A 13571-nucleotide genomic window follows, 5' to 3' on the forward strand; every position below is an offset into this window, starting at 1 on the left:
CCTTGTCGAAGATCAGTGACCGTAGGTGGATGGATTTACATCTGGGTCTCAATTCTGTTCTACTGGTCAATGTATCTATTGTTGTACCAGTACCAGGGTGTTTTGACTACTGTGGCTGTATAGTAAGTTCTGAGGTCAGGTAGTGCGAGTCCTCCTACTTTATTCTTTTCCTTCAATAATGCTTTACTTATCTGGGGCCTTTTTCCTTTCCATATAAAGTTAATGATTATTTTTTCTATCTCTGAAGAATGTTGTTGGTATTTGGATTGGGATTGCATTGTATGTATTTGTAGATTGCTTTGGGTAGAATTTGTCATTTTCACAACGTTGAGTTTACCTATCCATGAGCATGGTATGTTTTTCCATTTATGTGGATCTTTTTTAATACCATCAGTTCTTGATCATCCTCCTGAAATGGGTGAATGTTGACTACTTCTTTTTGGTAAAGTTCCTTTCATCTTTCGGTGCTTCCTGTGTCGTTCAATATTTTGCCCATAGAATCCTTCAGTATTGCAACTCAAGGCTTGAATTTTTTTCTTCAGTTCTTTCAGCTTGAGAAATACTGATCGTGTTCTTTCCTTTTGATTTTCTAATTCCAGATCTTTGCACATTTCATTATAATACCTTACCTTGTCTTCTGGAGCTGCTCTTTGAAATCTTCTGTTCAGCTCTTTTACTTCATCATTTGTTCCATTTGCTTTAGCTACTGTATGTTCAAGAGCAAGTTTCAGAGTCTCTTCTGACATCCACTTTGGTCTTGAGGGTACATTAGGTAATACTGGCTGTAAGGATGGCTTGGAGCTGGGTCTTGGAAGGCTTTAGCTGCCAGGCTTGGGCATGTGGACTTTATTTGGTAGATAAAGGGCAACTGTAGGAGAGTTTTGTGTAGGAGAACAGCATGTTCTTTTGGTAAAGGGCTGGATAGACTGGAGGGTGGCTGAAGGTAGGGGACCCACTTGTTCGGAGAATCTTGCAATATTCCCATTGAAATAGCCTAATAAATAAGGTGATAATGGTGGGACTGGAAAGGAAAGGGGTACAGGTAAAAAGCTTTTCAGAGAAAGAACATACTGGATTTGTGACTGATTGGTGGGGTAGAGTGGAAAGTGACAGAGCCAGATCTTCCTCTCTTTTATTAAAGAGGCACAAAGTGTTGGTGAGGGATTGTGGTGAGTGGAGGGGATGTTATGAGGAGACCAGCTTGGATTCATCTTTGTTTCCTTTCTAACCCATGGCACCTGTAGCCAATCAGTCACCTGGTGGCTGGGTCAAGGTGAGGTGAGGGGCCAGATATCCATCACCAGAAGTAGGTCGTAGGAGTCCATAACACTTTCTGGGGTTGGAGCCTTGGAGAATCCAAGAATGGCTGCCCTGATTTTTGAGACAGGTTCATGGTGAAGTTGGCTGAAGAGACGGATGGGATCATTGTCTCCAATGACCAGTTCCGGGACCTGGCAGAGGAGTCCGAGAAGTGGATGGCAATCATCAGAGAGCGGTAGGGGAGCTCTCCTCTGAGACGGCGCAGAGACTCAGATCTTTCTCTAAAACCAGTTCTGCTCTAACCTCTGGGTGGAAACTATGGGAAGGGGTTGAAGTTGCTTCCAGGGATGGTAGTCAGCAGCTTCTGGTGGTGTTGGTCTCAGCCATCTGGGAGGTGCGCAGTGGCTTCCTCTGTGACTGTACATTCTCTGTCTCCATCCAGCCTGTTGCCCTTCACCTTCGTGGGAAACCTCTTCATGGTCCCTGATGACCCACTGGGGCGAAATGGCCCCACCCTGGATGAGTTCCTGAAAAAGCCAGTCAGGTAATGCCCCAGGTTCTCTTGCAGACAGCACCCAGCCCGACCTTCTCTGCTGGGAAGCCTTGCAGGCCTGGAGACTTGGGTGTGCCCTTGATTTAGGCCAGCCGAATTATGAACTAGTTTCAACTGTCTTGGGCTTGGTGGAGAATCCTGAGTCAGAACCTCCTGGTTGGGAGGGGGGCTCGTATTTCCCCTAACCAGTGCTTTTGATGGAGTTATTTGTAACATGGTTGCTTTTACTTCCACCCTCTGCCGGACCCTTAAGTAATTAATTTACTAGACTAGATCTAGATCATAATGGCAAAGCTCGCCTTCCCGGTTCCAAAGGCATTCTGTCTCCCCTTAGAGGTGGGTTGATATTGCCACTCAGTGGTCATCTTGGAGGACTTCAGGATTGCTCCCGCAGAACTAAAAGTTTGTTGCCCTGGAGTTCATTCTGACTCATAGCGACCCTATAGGACAGAGTAGAACTGCTGCATAGGTTTTCCAAGGCTGTAATCTTTATGTAAAGGACCCCGTGTGGCACACTGGTTAAGCACTTATTTGGTAACCAAAAGATTGGTGGTTCGAATGCACCAGCTGCTCTGAGGGAGAAAGATGTGGCAGTTGGAATCAACCCAATGGCAAATTAAAAAAAAAAAAAATCTTTATAGAAGCAGACTGCCACATCTTTCTCCCGTGGAGCAGCTGATGGGTTCAAACTGCTGACCTTTTGGTTAGCAGCCAAGTGCTTAACCACTGCACCACCAGGGCTTCTTGAGCCAGGAATAGGCAGGGCAGTTAACTGGGGGTGGGGAGCGAGGAGGCCCACTGTGCTCTTATTTCTCTCCTGGACGCTCATCAGCTCTTCATGTTTTCTCTGCTTCTTCCTAGGAAACAGGGGTCTTCTGAGGCTCAGCATCCTTCTAGGGGCATCACAAAACATGATAATCAGCAGCAGGGGAGAGAAGAGGAAAAAGGCAGTGGTGGCATTCGGAAGACCCGAGAGACAGAGCGGCTCCGGCGCCAGCTGCTGGAGGTGTTTTGGGGCCAGGATCACAAGGTGGACTTTATCCTGCAGCGGGAGCCGTACTGTCGGGACATTAACCAACTCTCTGAGGCTCTGCTCAGTCTCAACTTTTGAGCCTCACCTGCTTGAGTGGCTGCCACCTGTCAGCTCCAGTCCAACCCAGCTCAGTCCCTTCTGTGAGAGTCCCTCTGCTGCTCAGAACCTGACCCAGACTCATCCTGAGTTGGGTCAGGGAAGCACTGAGGAAGAGCATGTGAGAGTTGCAAACGTTCTTGCCTGGGGCACTTTGGGGATAGGTCCATAAAGTGACCTGATGTCATCTGGAGTCAGGACCTCAACCAGCTCTCAAGAGGTTCTGCTCAGCCTTGACTTCTCAACTTTGCCTTAGCACATGGTTTCTGTAGGGAGTGGGGGCTGTTTAAAAGAGTAAGTCCTAGAGACTGGGACTACTACCAGCTCTACCTCCAAGCCAAGTTGGGGGTGGGAAACAATGGTGGCAAGGAAACTAAGCCTTTCTTTCCCCTGGCTGCTACTCTGGGTGGTCAGAGGACAGGTGCTGCCCAGGCCTGGCTAGGCTTCCGGGACTCTCTCGGCAGAAACGTTGGGCCCTGGAGAGGCTGTAGTGTTAGGTGGGCTGCTCGCAGTGGGGGAGCTGGGAGCTGGTGGAGAAGGCAGGGAGAGACTTGGCTTCTGGTCTCAGCTATGCTTGTCTGGGACTGTGATCAAGCTGCATGGTCTTTGTTTCTGCCTATAAATCAGGGGTAGAAATACCTGTTGGGAGGAGCAGTGAGTACATACAGGAAAGCTCCTTGGAGAAAAGGTATTCTGACCAAGTCTCAGGTTTGTCTGACTGACTGCACAGGTTTCCTAACCAAGACCTAACTTTTAGAGAGCTGTGGGTAGTCTGTCCACTGGGCATCCACTCGTGCCCTGGCTTTTAACACAGAGTTCTCAGTATAATGTGCCCTATAATGGCTGCGTCCCTTTTGGGCAACCCCATAATCCACATTTACAAAATAGTTAAATTAGGGGGTGACTTTTTACATTACCAAAATACTCTCAGGTTTCCTTTAAATGGCAGCTCTCCCATTGCAATCAAGTGTTTACAGATTAATGTGTCAGAAAGTCCCGTAAGATGCACTTGCTGAAATGCTGGGAACAATCACGAAACCAGTGAAGACATGTTCTGCAATGACAATGACAATGTGATGTGACCCTTATATTTTCTGTACACAACACATATGTTGCATAAAGTGAGGCACACTTCTGTTTCGTGTGCATGTGTGTGTATGGGGGATGGGAGGGTTTATAGAGGTTCTATCTTGATGAACACATTATCTGGAAAGCGAAAACCAAAGAATCACAGTTGGAAGGTATCTGACTGGCCACCAGATCAACTCTGCTGTCACATCAGGACATTCTCTCTCCACACTGATTTTTGGAGGTCACTATTCCTGTATTTGCTTGAAGTCTTCCTGTGCCAGAGAAGTTATACTGACTCACAAGGTAGCATGTTCCATCTTTGCACAGTATTAGTCATTTGTCCATTCTTTAGTGCAGCCCCAAAGAAGCTTTTGTATTACTTCTGCCTTTGAGGCCGGTCATTCCTTCAGGAACAACAGAGCCAGTCAAATTCCTAGAGAAGAGTCTAAGACCAGAGAAGGAATGAGGAAAGGTGCCCTGAGTTCTGTCTGGACTCTGCAGCAAACCTCTAGGCATAGTCCTTTTCAGGCTTGGACTTCCTGGTTCTGAGAGGCAGAGGGAGTTGAATGCTGTTGCTCCCATCCCTCATTCTAGCAACTTGCATGGGGAGCTGAATGATGGTAGAGACAGTCCCTGGGTCCCATGCACCTCCTACCACTACCCTCCCTCCCAAGACTGATGATTTACACCACTAGACAGTATTGACCTGGGCTGGGGATGGGTGTGTTGGACAGTGGCTGGTCAGGGAGGTGACAGTGACTCAGAGATAGTCATAGTGCCCTTGGAAGAAAGGAGATTGGCTAATATGACCTGAATTGGGGGTGGGGGGGGACTTCTGGTCAAGTTGTGGCAAAAAAAATACAGGGTAGATAAAAAGGGTAAAGGTCCTAGATGAACACTTGGGACTTTCTTCCCTCTGATTGGGCTGAATTTATAGTGTTGACTGCTGTATCCTGGGTTCCTTGCCCCATTCACTTTCAATATGATGGTGAGGTGTGAGACGGCCAGAGGTATCTTCTGCTTTTTGTGCTGTAGACCTCTGTTGACTGAAGTGGCCCCATTTAGCAGAGAGGCAAGTCCTATGCTTGTCACAGGCAGAGATACTGACTTTGTCCTGCTGCAGCTTGATGAACTGGGACCAACATGTGATTATTAATTCCCTGCCATTTGGTGACATGGACTGAAGGCTGTCCTAGACCTGGCCTCACCTCTTCCTCTGTCAGCATCATGCTGGCAATCCATGAACAGGTACACAGGGTGACCACTGGACCTACTGGAAATTGGTCTTCATTTGTTTCTTCTTCCCATCTTTATCACAACCCCATGTCCCAAATTTGTGTCCAACACTTGTGAGGAGAGATGTCCACTGCAACTTTCAAAACCCCATATAAGGGTAAGAGTCAATCTAAGGTGACATTCTTTGAAATAAATTCTGGGAGAACCTAGGCCAAAGAGATGAGTCGAAGCTAGTGAGATAGATTTATTGCCTAAACTGCAGAGCATTCTCTGTATAGCACAAAGGAGAACTGAGGCAGGAGTGGGACAGTTAGGGAAACCAAGCTTGGAAATTTCTTCGGGAAGGGGTTGAGGTCCTAACTTGATGGATTTACAACCTTAAGACCACAGGCAGTCTCTCAAATAGGGTGGAGCAACAAAACAATGGGAGAGAAGTAGGAAGGAGGAATCCCTAAGAATGGGTGACTTCAGAGCTCAAGTAGAGGCACACCTGAACCTATTCACAGTATCTAACCTGGAAGACACTGTTGGAGGGAGAGGCCCTGCCATTAGCCTCCCTACTTAGGCTACGACCTCCTTTAAGGCGGCCCCCAGCTTTGGGAAGGAGTACTGGTAGCCAGTGGCCAATGTCCGTCGTGGGACCACCTTCTGGCCCTCCAGGAGCATGATGGCACGCTCTCGCCCAAAGATGGCTTTTACCACAGTGCTGGGAAGGGGGATGAAGGCTGGGCGGCCCAGGGCGGCACCCAAAGCCTGGGCAAACTCAGCATTGGTGGTGGTGGGGCCTGGAGCCACTCCATTCAGGACCCCCTGAACGTGTCTTGCTTCAAGGGCATGGGCTAGGATTCCCACTAGGTCGCTGATATGAATCCAGGGGAAGAACTGGTGGCCTGAACCGATAGGGCCCCCCAGACCCAGGCGGAAAGGCAGCAGCATATGGCCGATGGCACCACCCGCACGGCCCAGCACAACTCCTACAGGAGGCAGGAAGGATGGTACAGGGAGCGCCCCTCAGCCTACAAGCGGTCCCACTGCTCCTCCCTGTTTGTTTCCCCTTCCTCATCCTCTCCCCGTGCCAAATGTAAAGCTCTGTAACTGCTGAGGAGAATGGTTCCCTTTGGGACTTCCTACCCTGCCCCCATCTGAAGGTCAACCAGAAGCAGTGGCACTCTCTCACCCTCTGTAAGCTCAGTTCCCCTGATCCCACCGCCCCCCAGCCTGGAGAAGATGCTCCAACCCTGTCTGATTCCCAGGCCACTGGTTCTCACCGGAGCGCACCACCACCTGGCGTGTAGAATCTCCAGGTAGCCTGGCTGCAGCTTCCCATTTGGTTACAAGACTGGAGAAAAAATCAAAATCTCCTCCGGGACTGTCCTCGTCATACTCCGCAGTCAGGCTGGGCTGGTAGTAAGCTGCCAGTGAAACAGCATTTGTCTGCCTGGGTGTTCTTGGTCCTGCCTGGCCTTTTGTGGTCGAGGCTCCCCTTGGCCTTACCCTCCTTGGCCCTTAGGGTCTCCCCATGGGAAGACAGAGCCATGGATATTTTCCCCTTAACTTCTCCATGACGCTGACCTGTAACCATCCTGGAGGAATGCTTATCTTTGGTTGCAAGCCTAAGCTGAGAGGCTGCCAGAGTGTAGTGGTTGAGAACAAAGACCTGAGTGCCAGGATTCTGAGTTTTAATCTCAGCTCCACTACTTATTAGCTCTGTGACCTTCAGCAAGTCACTTAACCTCTCTGTGTGGGATTTTCACATCTTTAAAATGGGAATAATAACAGGACCTACCACATAGAGTTGTTGTGAGGACTAAATGATGTAATATGTATAAAACACTTGAAATGGTTAAGAGATTGGCTGCTAACCAGAAGGTCGGCAGTTCAAATCTACCAGCTGCTCCTTGAAAACCCTACAGGGCAGTTCCACTCTGTCCTGTAGGGTCACTAGGAGTCAGAATCAACTGGACGGCAATGGGTTTGGTATATACATTATAATTGTTTTCAATTATTTGGTCCCAAAGGTGAAATACAAGAATCAGGACCTCTGTTCCTAAAGAACTGTAGTGTGAGAAGCAAGGGACTTTGGAGTAGGTGGAATTTTCCCTGGCACTGGGAGGAGTGCCACTTCCCCCTCTTTCTCCGAGGGTCCCCGTTTCTCCGTGAAAGCATATACAAAGTCAGGAGAAACATGCAACCATTGAGGGCCTAGGATATTGCTGTGCCTGTAGGAGACCAGGGCTCTGGGCTGGATATAGCTAGAAGGACTGAACTACCCCTTTACTCTGTATCTCTCCCCAGCCCCCCGCCCCCACACTTACCTACACCCGTGACTAAGATCCAGGTCTTGGGGGGCTGTGGGGCCTTGGAGATGGTGCTTGCCAGCATTTGGGTAGTCTCCAGGCGGCTGCTGAGAACCTCCTTTTGGAAGGCTTCATTCCACCTGTAGGAGAAAGAAACGGGAAACCAAAAAGTCACTAAATGCATACGTGCACATGCCCTTCTCTCTTACCCTGGGGCGCGTTCAGTACCCATTTCTAGTAAAACACTGTGTTGTGGCTTAGAGAAATGGCCCATGACTCCTGTAGAGGGAAAAGGCATATTTATCTTGGGCATCCTGAGTTGCACGTGAGGACTAGTCAACTGAGCTGACTGAGAACAGGAAGTGGGTGCGAAGGGGTGAGATGACAAGTAGTCAGGGAGAGATTTCGGCTTAGTTTCTCATCTGGGAGTTCCAGTACCCACAGCTCAAAGGTTCTCCTCAGGGTCGAACCCTCTCCTCCCTCTGCTCTGGAAAATAGCAGCTTCAGGGCCCGGCTGACCTTCGGAGAGGGTTGAGGATGTTTGCTCCAGCCAGGTTAACAGCGGCATCACAGCGGGGCAGCCTCGACCTAGCGAGCTCATCCTGTGAGAGAACGCGCAAGGTGCCCCGAGGCCTCGCCCGGCCAAGCCCCTTCCCACCCTGCGTCCGCAGCCGGACATACCCACGTGATCCGATCTGGGCCAGGCTTTCGGGAGACCAACGTCACTTCGTGGCCCCGGGCTTTCAGCAGCTGGGCTAGGGCTGTCCCAATGAAGCCCGTGCCGCCACCTGGTCGGGAAACACGAGTTGTTTATCCTCCCAGGGGCTCCTTCCGTCCCCGCATGTTACCCCTCCTCTGGTGCCATCCCTTCGGATTCCAGACTTCTCCCCTCCTCCCCGCGATGCAGAGGTGACACAGGTCACAGGGATTAGGGGAATTCGGCTTCTCCGGCTAGGACGCCAAAGCTAAATTGCCCGTGCACAACACAGTGCCTTCTCCCGGAAACGGTCTCCCAGCCCGCCATCTCAGGCTACTTTTCACAAATACGCCTCCCGGCCACCCCCCCGCTTTTCTAGCCTCCCTCACCCACAAGCACTCGCATGGCGCCTGTGCAAGATTTAACGTTACACTCCCACTCTTCCCTGCGTTGGACGCGTCTACGACCTCTTTGCGCATGCGTCTCCGGAAGGTCGTCCCAATGGGAGGCCGGCAAGAATTGAAAATGGGCGAGCCCCTGCCAGGCACTGTAGGAGGATTTATTGAACTAGGATGTTTATTTCATGTAGGCATTCAATAAATGTTTATAAGACATTTATTTCACCGAGGCGGGGCGCTGTGGGGAGTAGAATCATGGGGCAGGGAAAGAAGGTCAGGAGGTGGATGAGGGAAGGTCTTAGTGCAGGAAAAAACCCTTAATCTGAAACTCAATTCTGTCCAAACTTCCGAATTCCGGCTGTCCGTTCGGTTTGGTGGGTCAGCAATCCAAGAAAATCCGTCCACCTGTCCTGCGGATTTCTTTCTTCTCAGCCAATTATTTTATCTTCTCTCTGTTCTGGCTCATTCCTATCAGCATTTAACATTGCAAAGTTTCCCCCATCTTAAAATAACTTCTCCAGTCCTCTTCTTCCTCCTGCTAACGTCCTCTCTTTCCCTTGCCTTCACAGCCAAACTTCTCAAAAGAGTGGTCTCCATTTCCTACTTCCCAATTCACCCCTCTCTGGCTTTTCATTGCCCCTCTCTCCAAGATCACCAATTTCCCATATGTTACCAAATCCAATGCCTGCTTTTCAGTCATTTTTCATGACCTCTCACTATCACCGGGCCCTTGCCAACTCTTCCTTTCCTTTAGAAAGTCCCTTTGACCTCCGTGAAACCAGTCTCTGATCATTCTCCTATCTTAAAGATTTTTCTTTGATCTTTCTCCTGGTTTTTTACAGTCTCTTTTGCTTGCTCCTCCTCCTCAATCGTCTGAAAAAGTTAGAGTTCTCAAAGCTGGTCTTGGGATCTTCCTCTCTTTCCATTCTGCACTTTCTGCCAAGCAATCTTATCTACATTGTGAATTCAGTTACCAGTTTTTCACGGAAGGCTTCTCAAATTTCCTACGCAATTGAGAGCTCTCTTCTGCACTCCTGACTCCTACAAAAACTTCCCACTAGACATCTCTTCTTGGACATCTGAAACTCTGCTGAGTTTACTTGCTAAATATCTCCTAGATCCATCTATTTATGTCTCTGCCACCACCCTTGTTGAAGTTAATTATTCTCTTGCCCAGATTTTTCTGTAGTCTCTGTCTTAGTTTCTTAGCGCTGTTGTAACAGAAATACCACAAGTAGGTGGCTTTGATGAACAGAAATTTATAGTCTCACAGTTTAGAAGGCTAGAAGTCTGAATTCAGGTCACCGGCTCTAGGGAAAGGCTGTCTCTGTCAGCTCTGGGGGAAAATCCTTGTCTTGGTTTCTCTAATCCCAGCCTCAGTTCCTTGGCAATCTCCATGCGGCATCTGTCTTTCTCCCGTTTGTGCTTGCTTCTCTCTTTGTCTAATCTGTTCTTTTTATATCTCAAAAGCCATTAGGTTTAAGACACATGCTACACTGATAGGCCTCATTAACATAAAGAAAACCCTATTCCCAAATGGGATTACATCCTCAGGTATGAGGGTTAGGATTCACACACACACACACACACACACACATTTTTTTTTGGGGGGAGGAGGGGGCACAATTCAATCCATAATAGTCTCCAAATAGGTCTATTTGCTTCTGTGTGTTTCTCCCCTCCAAACTATTCCACATACGGCAAGCTGAGTGATCTTTAAAAACATGTGGGAGGAACGTTTCAGTGGCTTATATATCCTAAAAAACTCCCAGTACAAAATGCCTGGATATGCTGGATAAAATTTAACAAACCCCATTTAAATGCATTGCTGAGTTAGCTAGAAAATAAAGGAAATCCCCAAGGACCAAAAACAAAGTGTGCTTTGGGACTTCATTGTTGTTTGCCACTATTAGTAACCCAGAGGCTTGGGTGACAGAAGACAATGCCTGGGACCCAAGCAAGATTGGGACTGAAACCCCTGCATAAAGCTCTTGGTGGGTTATGACCTCAGGGAAAAGGTGAACATGAAAAAGTCCACCTAATATCATCCCGGGCAACTATGGGGTGTTCTGACTGCCCATACCTGAGTTATGTACTTAGTCCTGGACCAGAAGTGGGGTGGAGTCCCAGCTGAAGCTCTGAAAGGAATTCCTTCTCTCTTCATACCCTCGTTATCAATACAACCTTCCTTTCTCTCCTGGCTCTATCAGTCCTTTCAGTGAGCTGGGGGCAGGGGATTTTCCCTGAATCAAATGCCTTAGACCATAGAGTCAAGACAGCAGAGGTATATTAATATCCTCATGGAGGCAAGGTGGGACTCCCTTCCAGAGCTTTGTGCCCCTTGGAGAGGGACACTGAGGCTGAAGGTGTGACTAGTGACATGGGTGTTGTGATGGTTAAGGTTGTGTGTCAACTTGGCTGGGCCATGATTCTCAGTGGTTTGGCAGTTATGATGTAGTTTGACAATTATGTAATGACGTAATCACCTACATGATGAAATCTGCTATGAGCAGCCTATCATTTCAAAGGGAGTTTCCTTAGGGGTGTGGCCTGCATCTCATATATATGGACTTTCTGGCAAAGCTTGCTGGCTTTTGCTCTGCTCTGGGTCCTGTATTTGGCTTGTTATCATCTGACCTCTGGTTCTTGGGACTTGAGCCAGCAGTCTTACCTGCTGATCTTGGATTTGTCAGCCCCTGTAGCTACATGAGTCAGGAGAAGCCTCCAGCCTGACGCCTGACCCACAGACTTAGGACTTTCCAGCCTCTACAACTTCGAGAGCCATTTCCTTGATATAAATCTCTCTAAATATACATATATATTGTTTTAGTCATCTAGTGCTGCTATAACAGAAATACCACAAGTGGATGGTTTTAACGAAGAGAAGTTTGTTTCCTCACAGTCAAAGTAGGCTAAAAGTCCAAATTCAGGGCGTCATCTCCAGGGGAAGCCTTTTTCTCTCTGTCGGCCTTCTTCTCTTCGGTGTTCCCCTGGACTAGGAGCTTCTCTGCACAGGGACCGCGGTCCAAAGGACGCGCTGTGCTCCCAGCACTGCTTTCTTGATGGTATGAGGTCCCCCTGTCTCACTGCTCACTTCTGTCTTATATCTCAAGAGATTGCCTCAGGACACAATCCAGTCTTATAAATTGAGTCCTGCCTCACTAACACAACTGCCGCCCATCCTCCCTCATTAACATCATAGAGGCAGGATTTACCACACATGGGAAAATCACACAATACTGGGAATCATGGCCCAGCCAAACTGATACACACATTTTTTGGGGGACATAATTCAATCCATGACATATATATATTCACAGTTCACTGATTTTGCTTCTCTAGAGAACCCAGCCTAAGACAGGCTTGGAGGTGAGAGGTTCCAAATGTCTGGCTCAGATTATGAGGAAGAAAGTTATAGCCAGGAAATTTTATGGACCATTCTCAGAACTCCACATTCAGGTAAGTGCCAGAGTATTAGTTCTTAGATGAAATACTGGTACGCAGAGCGGGACTTAACTTTGTTGGAACTGAAGAACTCTTTGAGGGCAAATAAAATCTTTGAAGGAAGGATAGGTTCTCTCTTAGAGGTAGTATGGCTTGGTGCCTCTCCACAATTCTGTTGAAGCAGCTCTTGTCAGTGACCTCCACGTTGCTAAATTCATTGATCTCTTCTCAGTCCACGTATGCTGCCTCTTAGCAGCATTTATTTACATTGGGACACATTCTTCGCTTGGTATTCAGGACACAATTCTATTCTCCTACCTCTTACCTCATTAGCCACTCCTCAGTCTTCTTTGATGGTTTTGCCTGTCTCCTGATTTCTAAACATTGGAGAATTGCAGGCTTGGTCCTTGTGCCTGCTCGCTAGTATGAAGCTCATGTTTTAAAAAGTACCTGATGAATCTCAAATTTCTGTCTCCAGCCGGAATCTCTTCCCTGAATTCAGAGTTACCTAGATTTGCTCCTAAGTTATCTTCTAGAAGTTTTGTAGTTTTGCCTTTTACATTTAAGTCTATGATCCATTTTGAGTTAAATTTTGTGAAAGGTGTAAAGTCTATTCTTAGATTCATAGAGTTTGCTCTAGAGTTTTCAACATACATCTACAACTGATTTAAGTGAACCTTCAAATAACATTATACCACTTCATGGGTAGTGCAGGTACCTTATAACAGAGTATTCAAAATTCCTTATTCTGGTTTTTATAATATTGCTGTCATTCATTTCACTTATCCATAAGCTATAATCATCCCAATACATTGCTGCTGTTATTATTTCAATCAAACACTTATCTATTAGATCAATTAAGAATAAGAAAAACAAAAGACTTCTTCAAGGGACACAAAAGCACTAACCTTAAAACAGCATTTCTCAGGCTCGCACAACTGACATTTTGAACTAGATAAATGTTTCTTGTTGGGAGCTGTCTTGTGCACGGTAGGATGCTTAGCAGCATCGCTGGCTTCTTCCCAGTAGATGGCAGTAGCACCTCCTCCCTATATGACTCAGGGACCAGGGAATTGACTACAGGGGTGGATTCAAGGACCCAATGGACCCACTATGAGATGGACTTAGGCTAGGGCTCCATTTATCATTTGGCATCTGTAAGTCCCAACTGTTAACAGATTGGCCATGATTAGTGTTAGTATAAGGAGCCCTGGTGGCACAGCTCGGCTGCTAACCAGAAGGTTGGTGGTTTAAACCCACCAGCCGCTCCATGGGAAAAAGATGTGGCAGTCTGCTTCTGTAAAGATTACAGCCTTGGAAACCCTGTGGGGCAGTTCTACTCTGTCCTATAGGGTCACTATGAGTTGGAATTGGCTCGATGGCAATGGGTTTGGTTTTTTTGGTTTTAATGTTAGTATCATGGTTAGTATCCCATGTATTACAGAGTAGAACTGCTCCATAGGGTTTTCTTAGCTGTAATATTTAT

General features: G+C 47.6%; 2 protein-coding genes across 3 annotated transcripts in view; one reads left to right on the forward strand and one right to left on the reverse strand.

Moving 5' to 3' along the window:
• The window catches only part of KHNYN (KH and NYN domain containing), a 15587-nt gene extending 9788 nt beyond the window's left edge, over window positions 1–5799 (forward strand). The window contains exons 6-8 of the mRNA XM_004390539.3: window positions 1388–1495; window positions 1703–1804; window positions 2675–5799. Of these exons, the coding sequence (XP_004390596.1) occupies window positions 1388–1495; window positions 1703–1804; window positions 2675–2924 (460 nt within the window). The 3' untranslated portion in view covers window positions 2925–5799. The remainder of the gene's footprint in view (window positions 1–1387; window positions 1496–1702; window positions 1805–2674) is intronic.
• An 11-nt stretch (window positions 5800–5810) lies between these two features.
• Window positions 5811–8689, reverse strand: SDR39U1 (short chain dehydrogenase/reductase family 39U member 1). Of its 2 annotated transcripts, XM_004390540.2 has the most exons (6): window positions 8633–8689; window positions 8228–8334; window positions 8066–8148; window positions 7565–7686; window positions 6518–6661; window positions 5811–6223 (listed from the first exon to the last, which is right to left on the reverse strand). In XM_004390540.2, the coding sequence occupies exons 1-6, from the start codon at window positions 8646–8648 to the stop codon at window positions 5811–5813; spliced, it is 885 nt and encodes a 294-aa protein (XP_004390597.1). In that variant the 5' UTR covers window positions 8649–8689. The 2 variants fall into 2 exon arrangements, with proteins under 2 accessions (XP_004390597.1, XP_012415229.1); XM_012559775.1 differs by lacking the exons at window positions 7565–7686; window positions 8228–8334; window positions 8633–8689 and having other exon boundaries at window positions 8066–8147.
• Between the last annotated feature and the right edge of the window lie 4882 nt (window positions 8690–13571).

The sequence above is a fragment of the Trichechus manatus genome, unplaced genomic scaffold (assembly GCF_000243295.1).
Source record: "Trichechus manatus latirostris isolate Lorelei unplaced genomic scaffold, TriManLat1.0 scaffold00305, whole genome shotgun sequence".
NCBI lineage: Eukaryota > Metazoa > Chordata > Mammalia > Sirenia > Trichechidae > Trichechus > Trichechus manatus.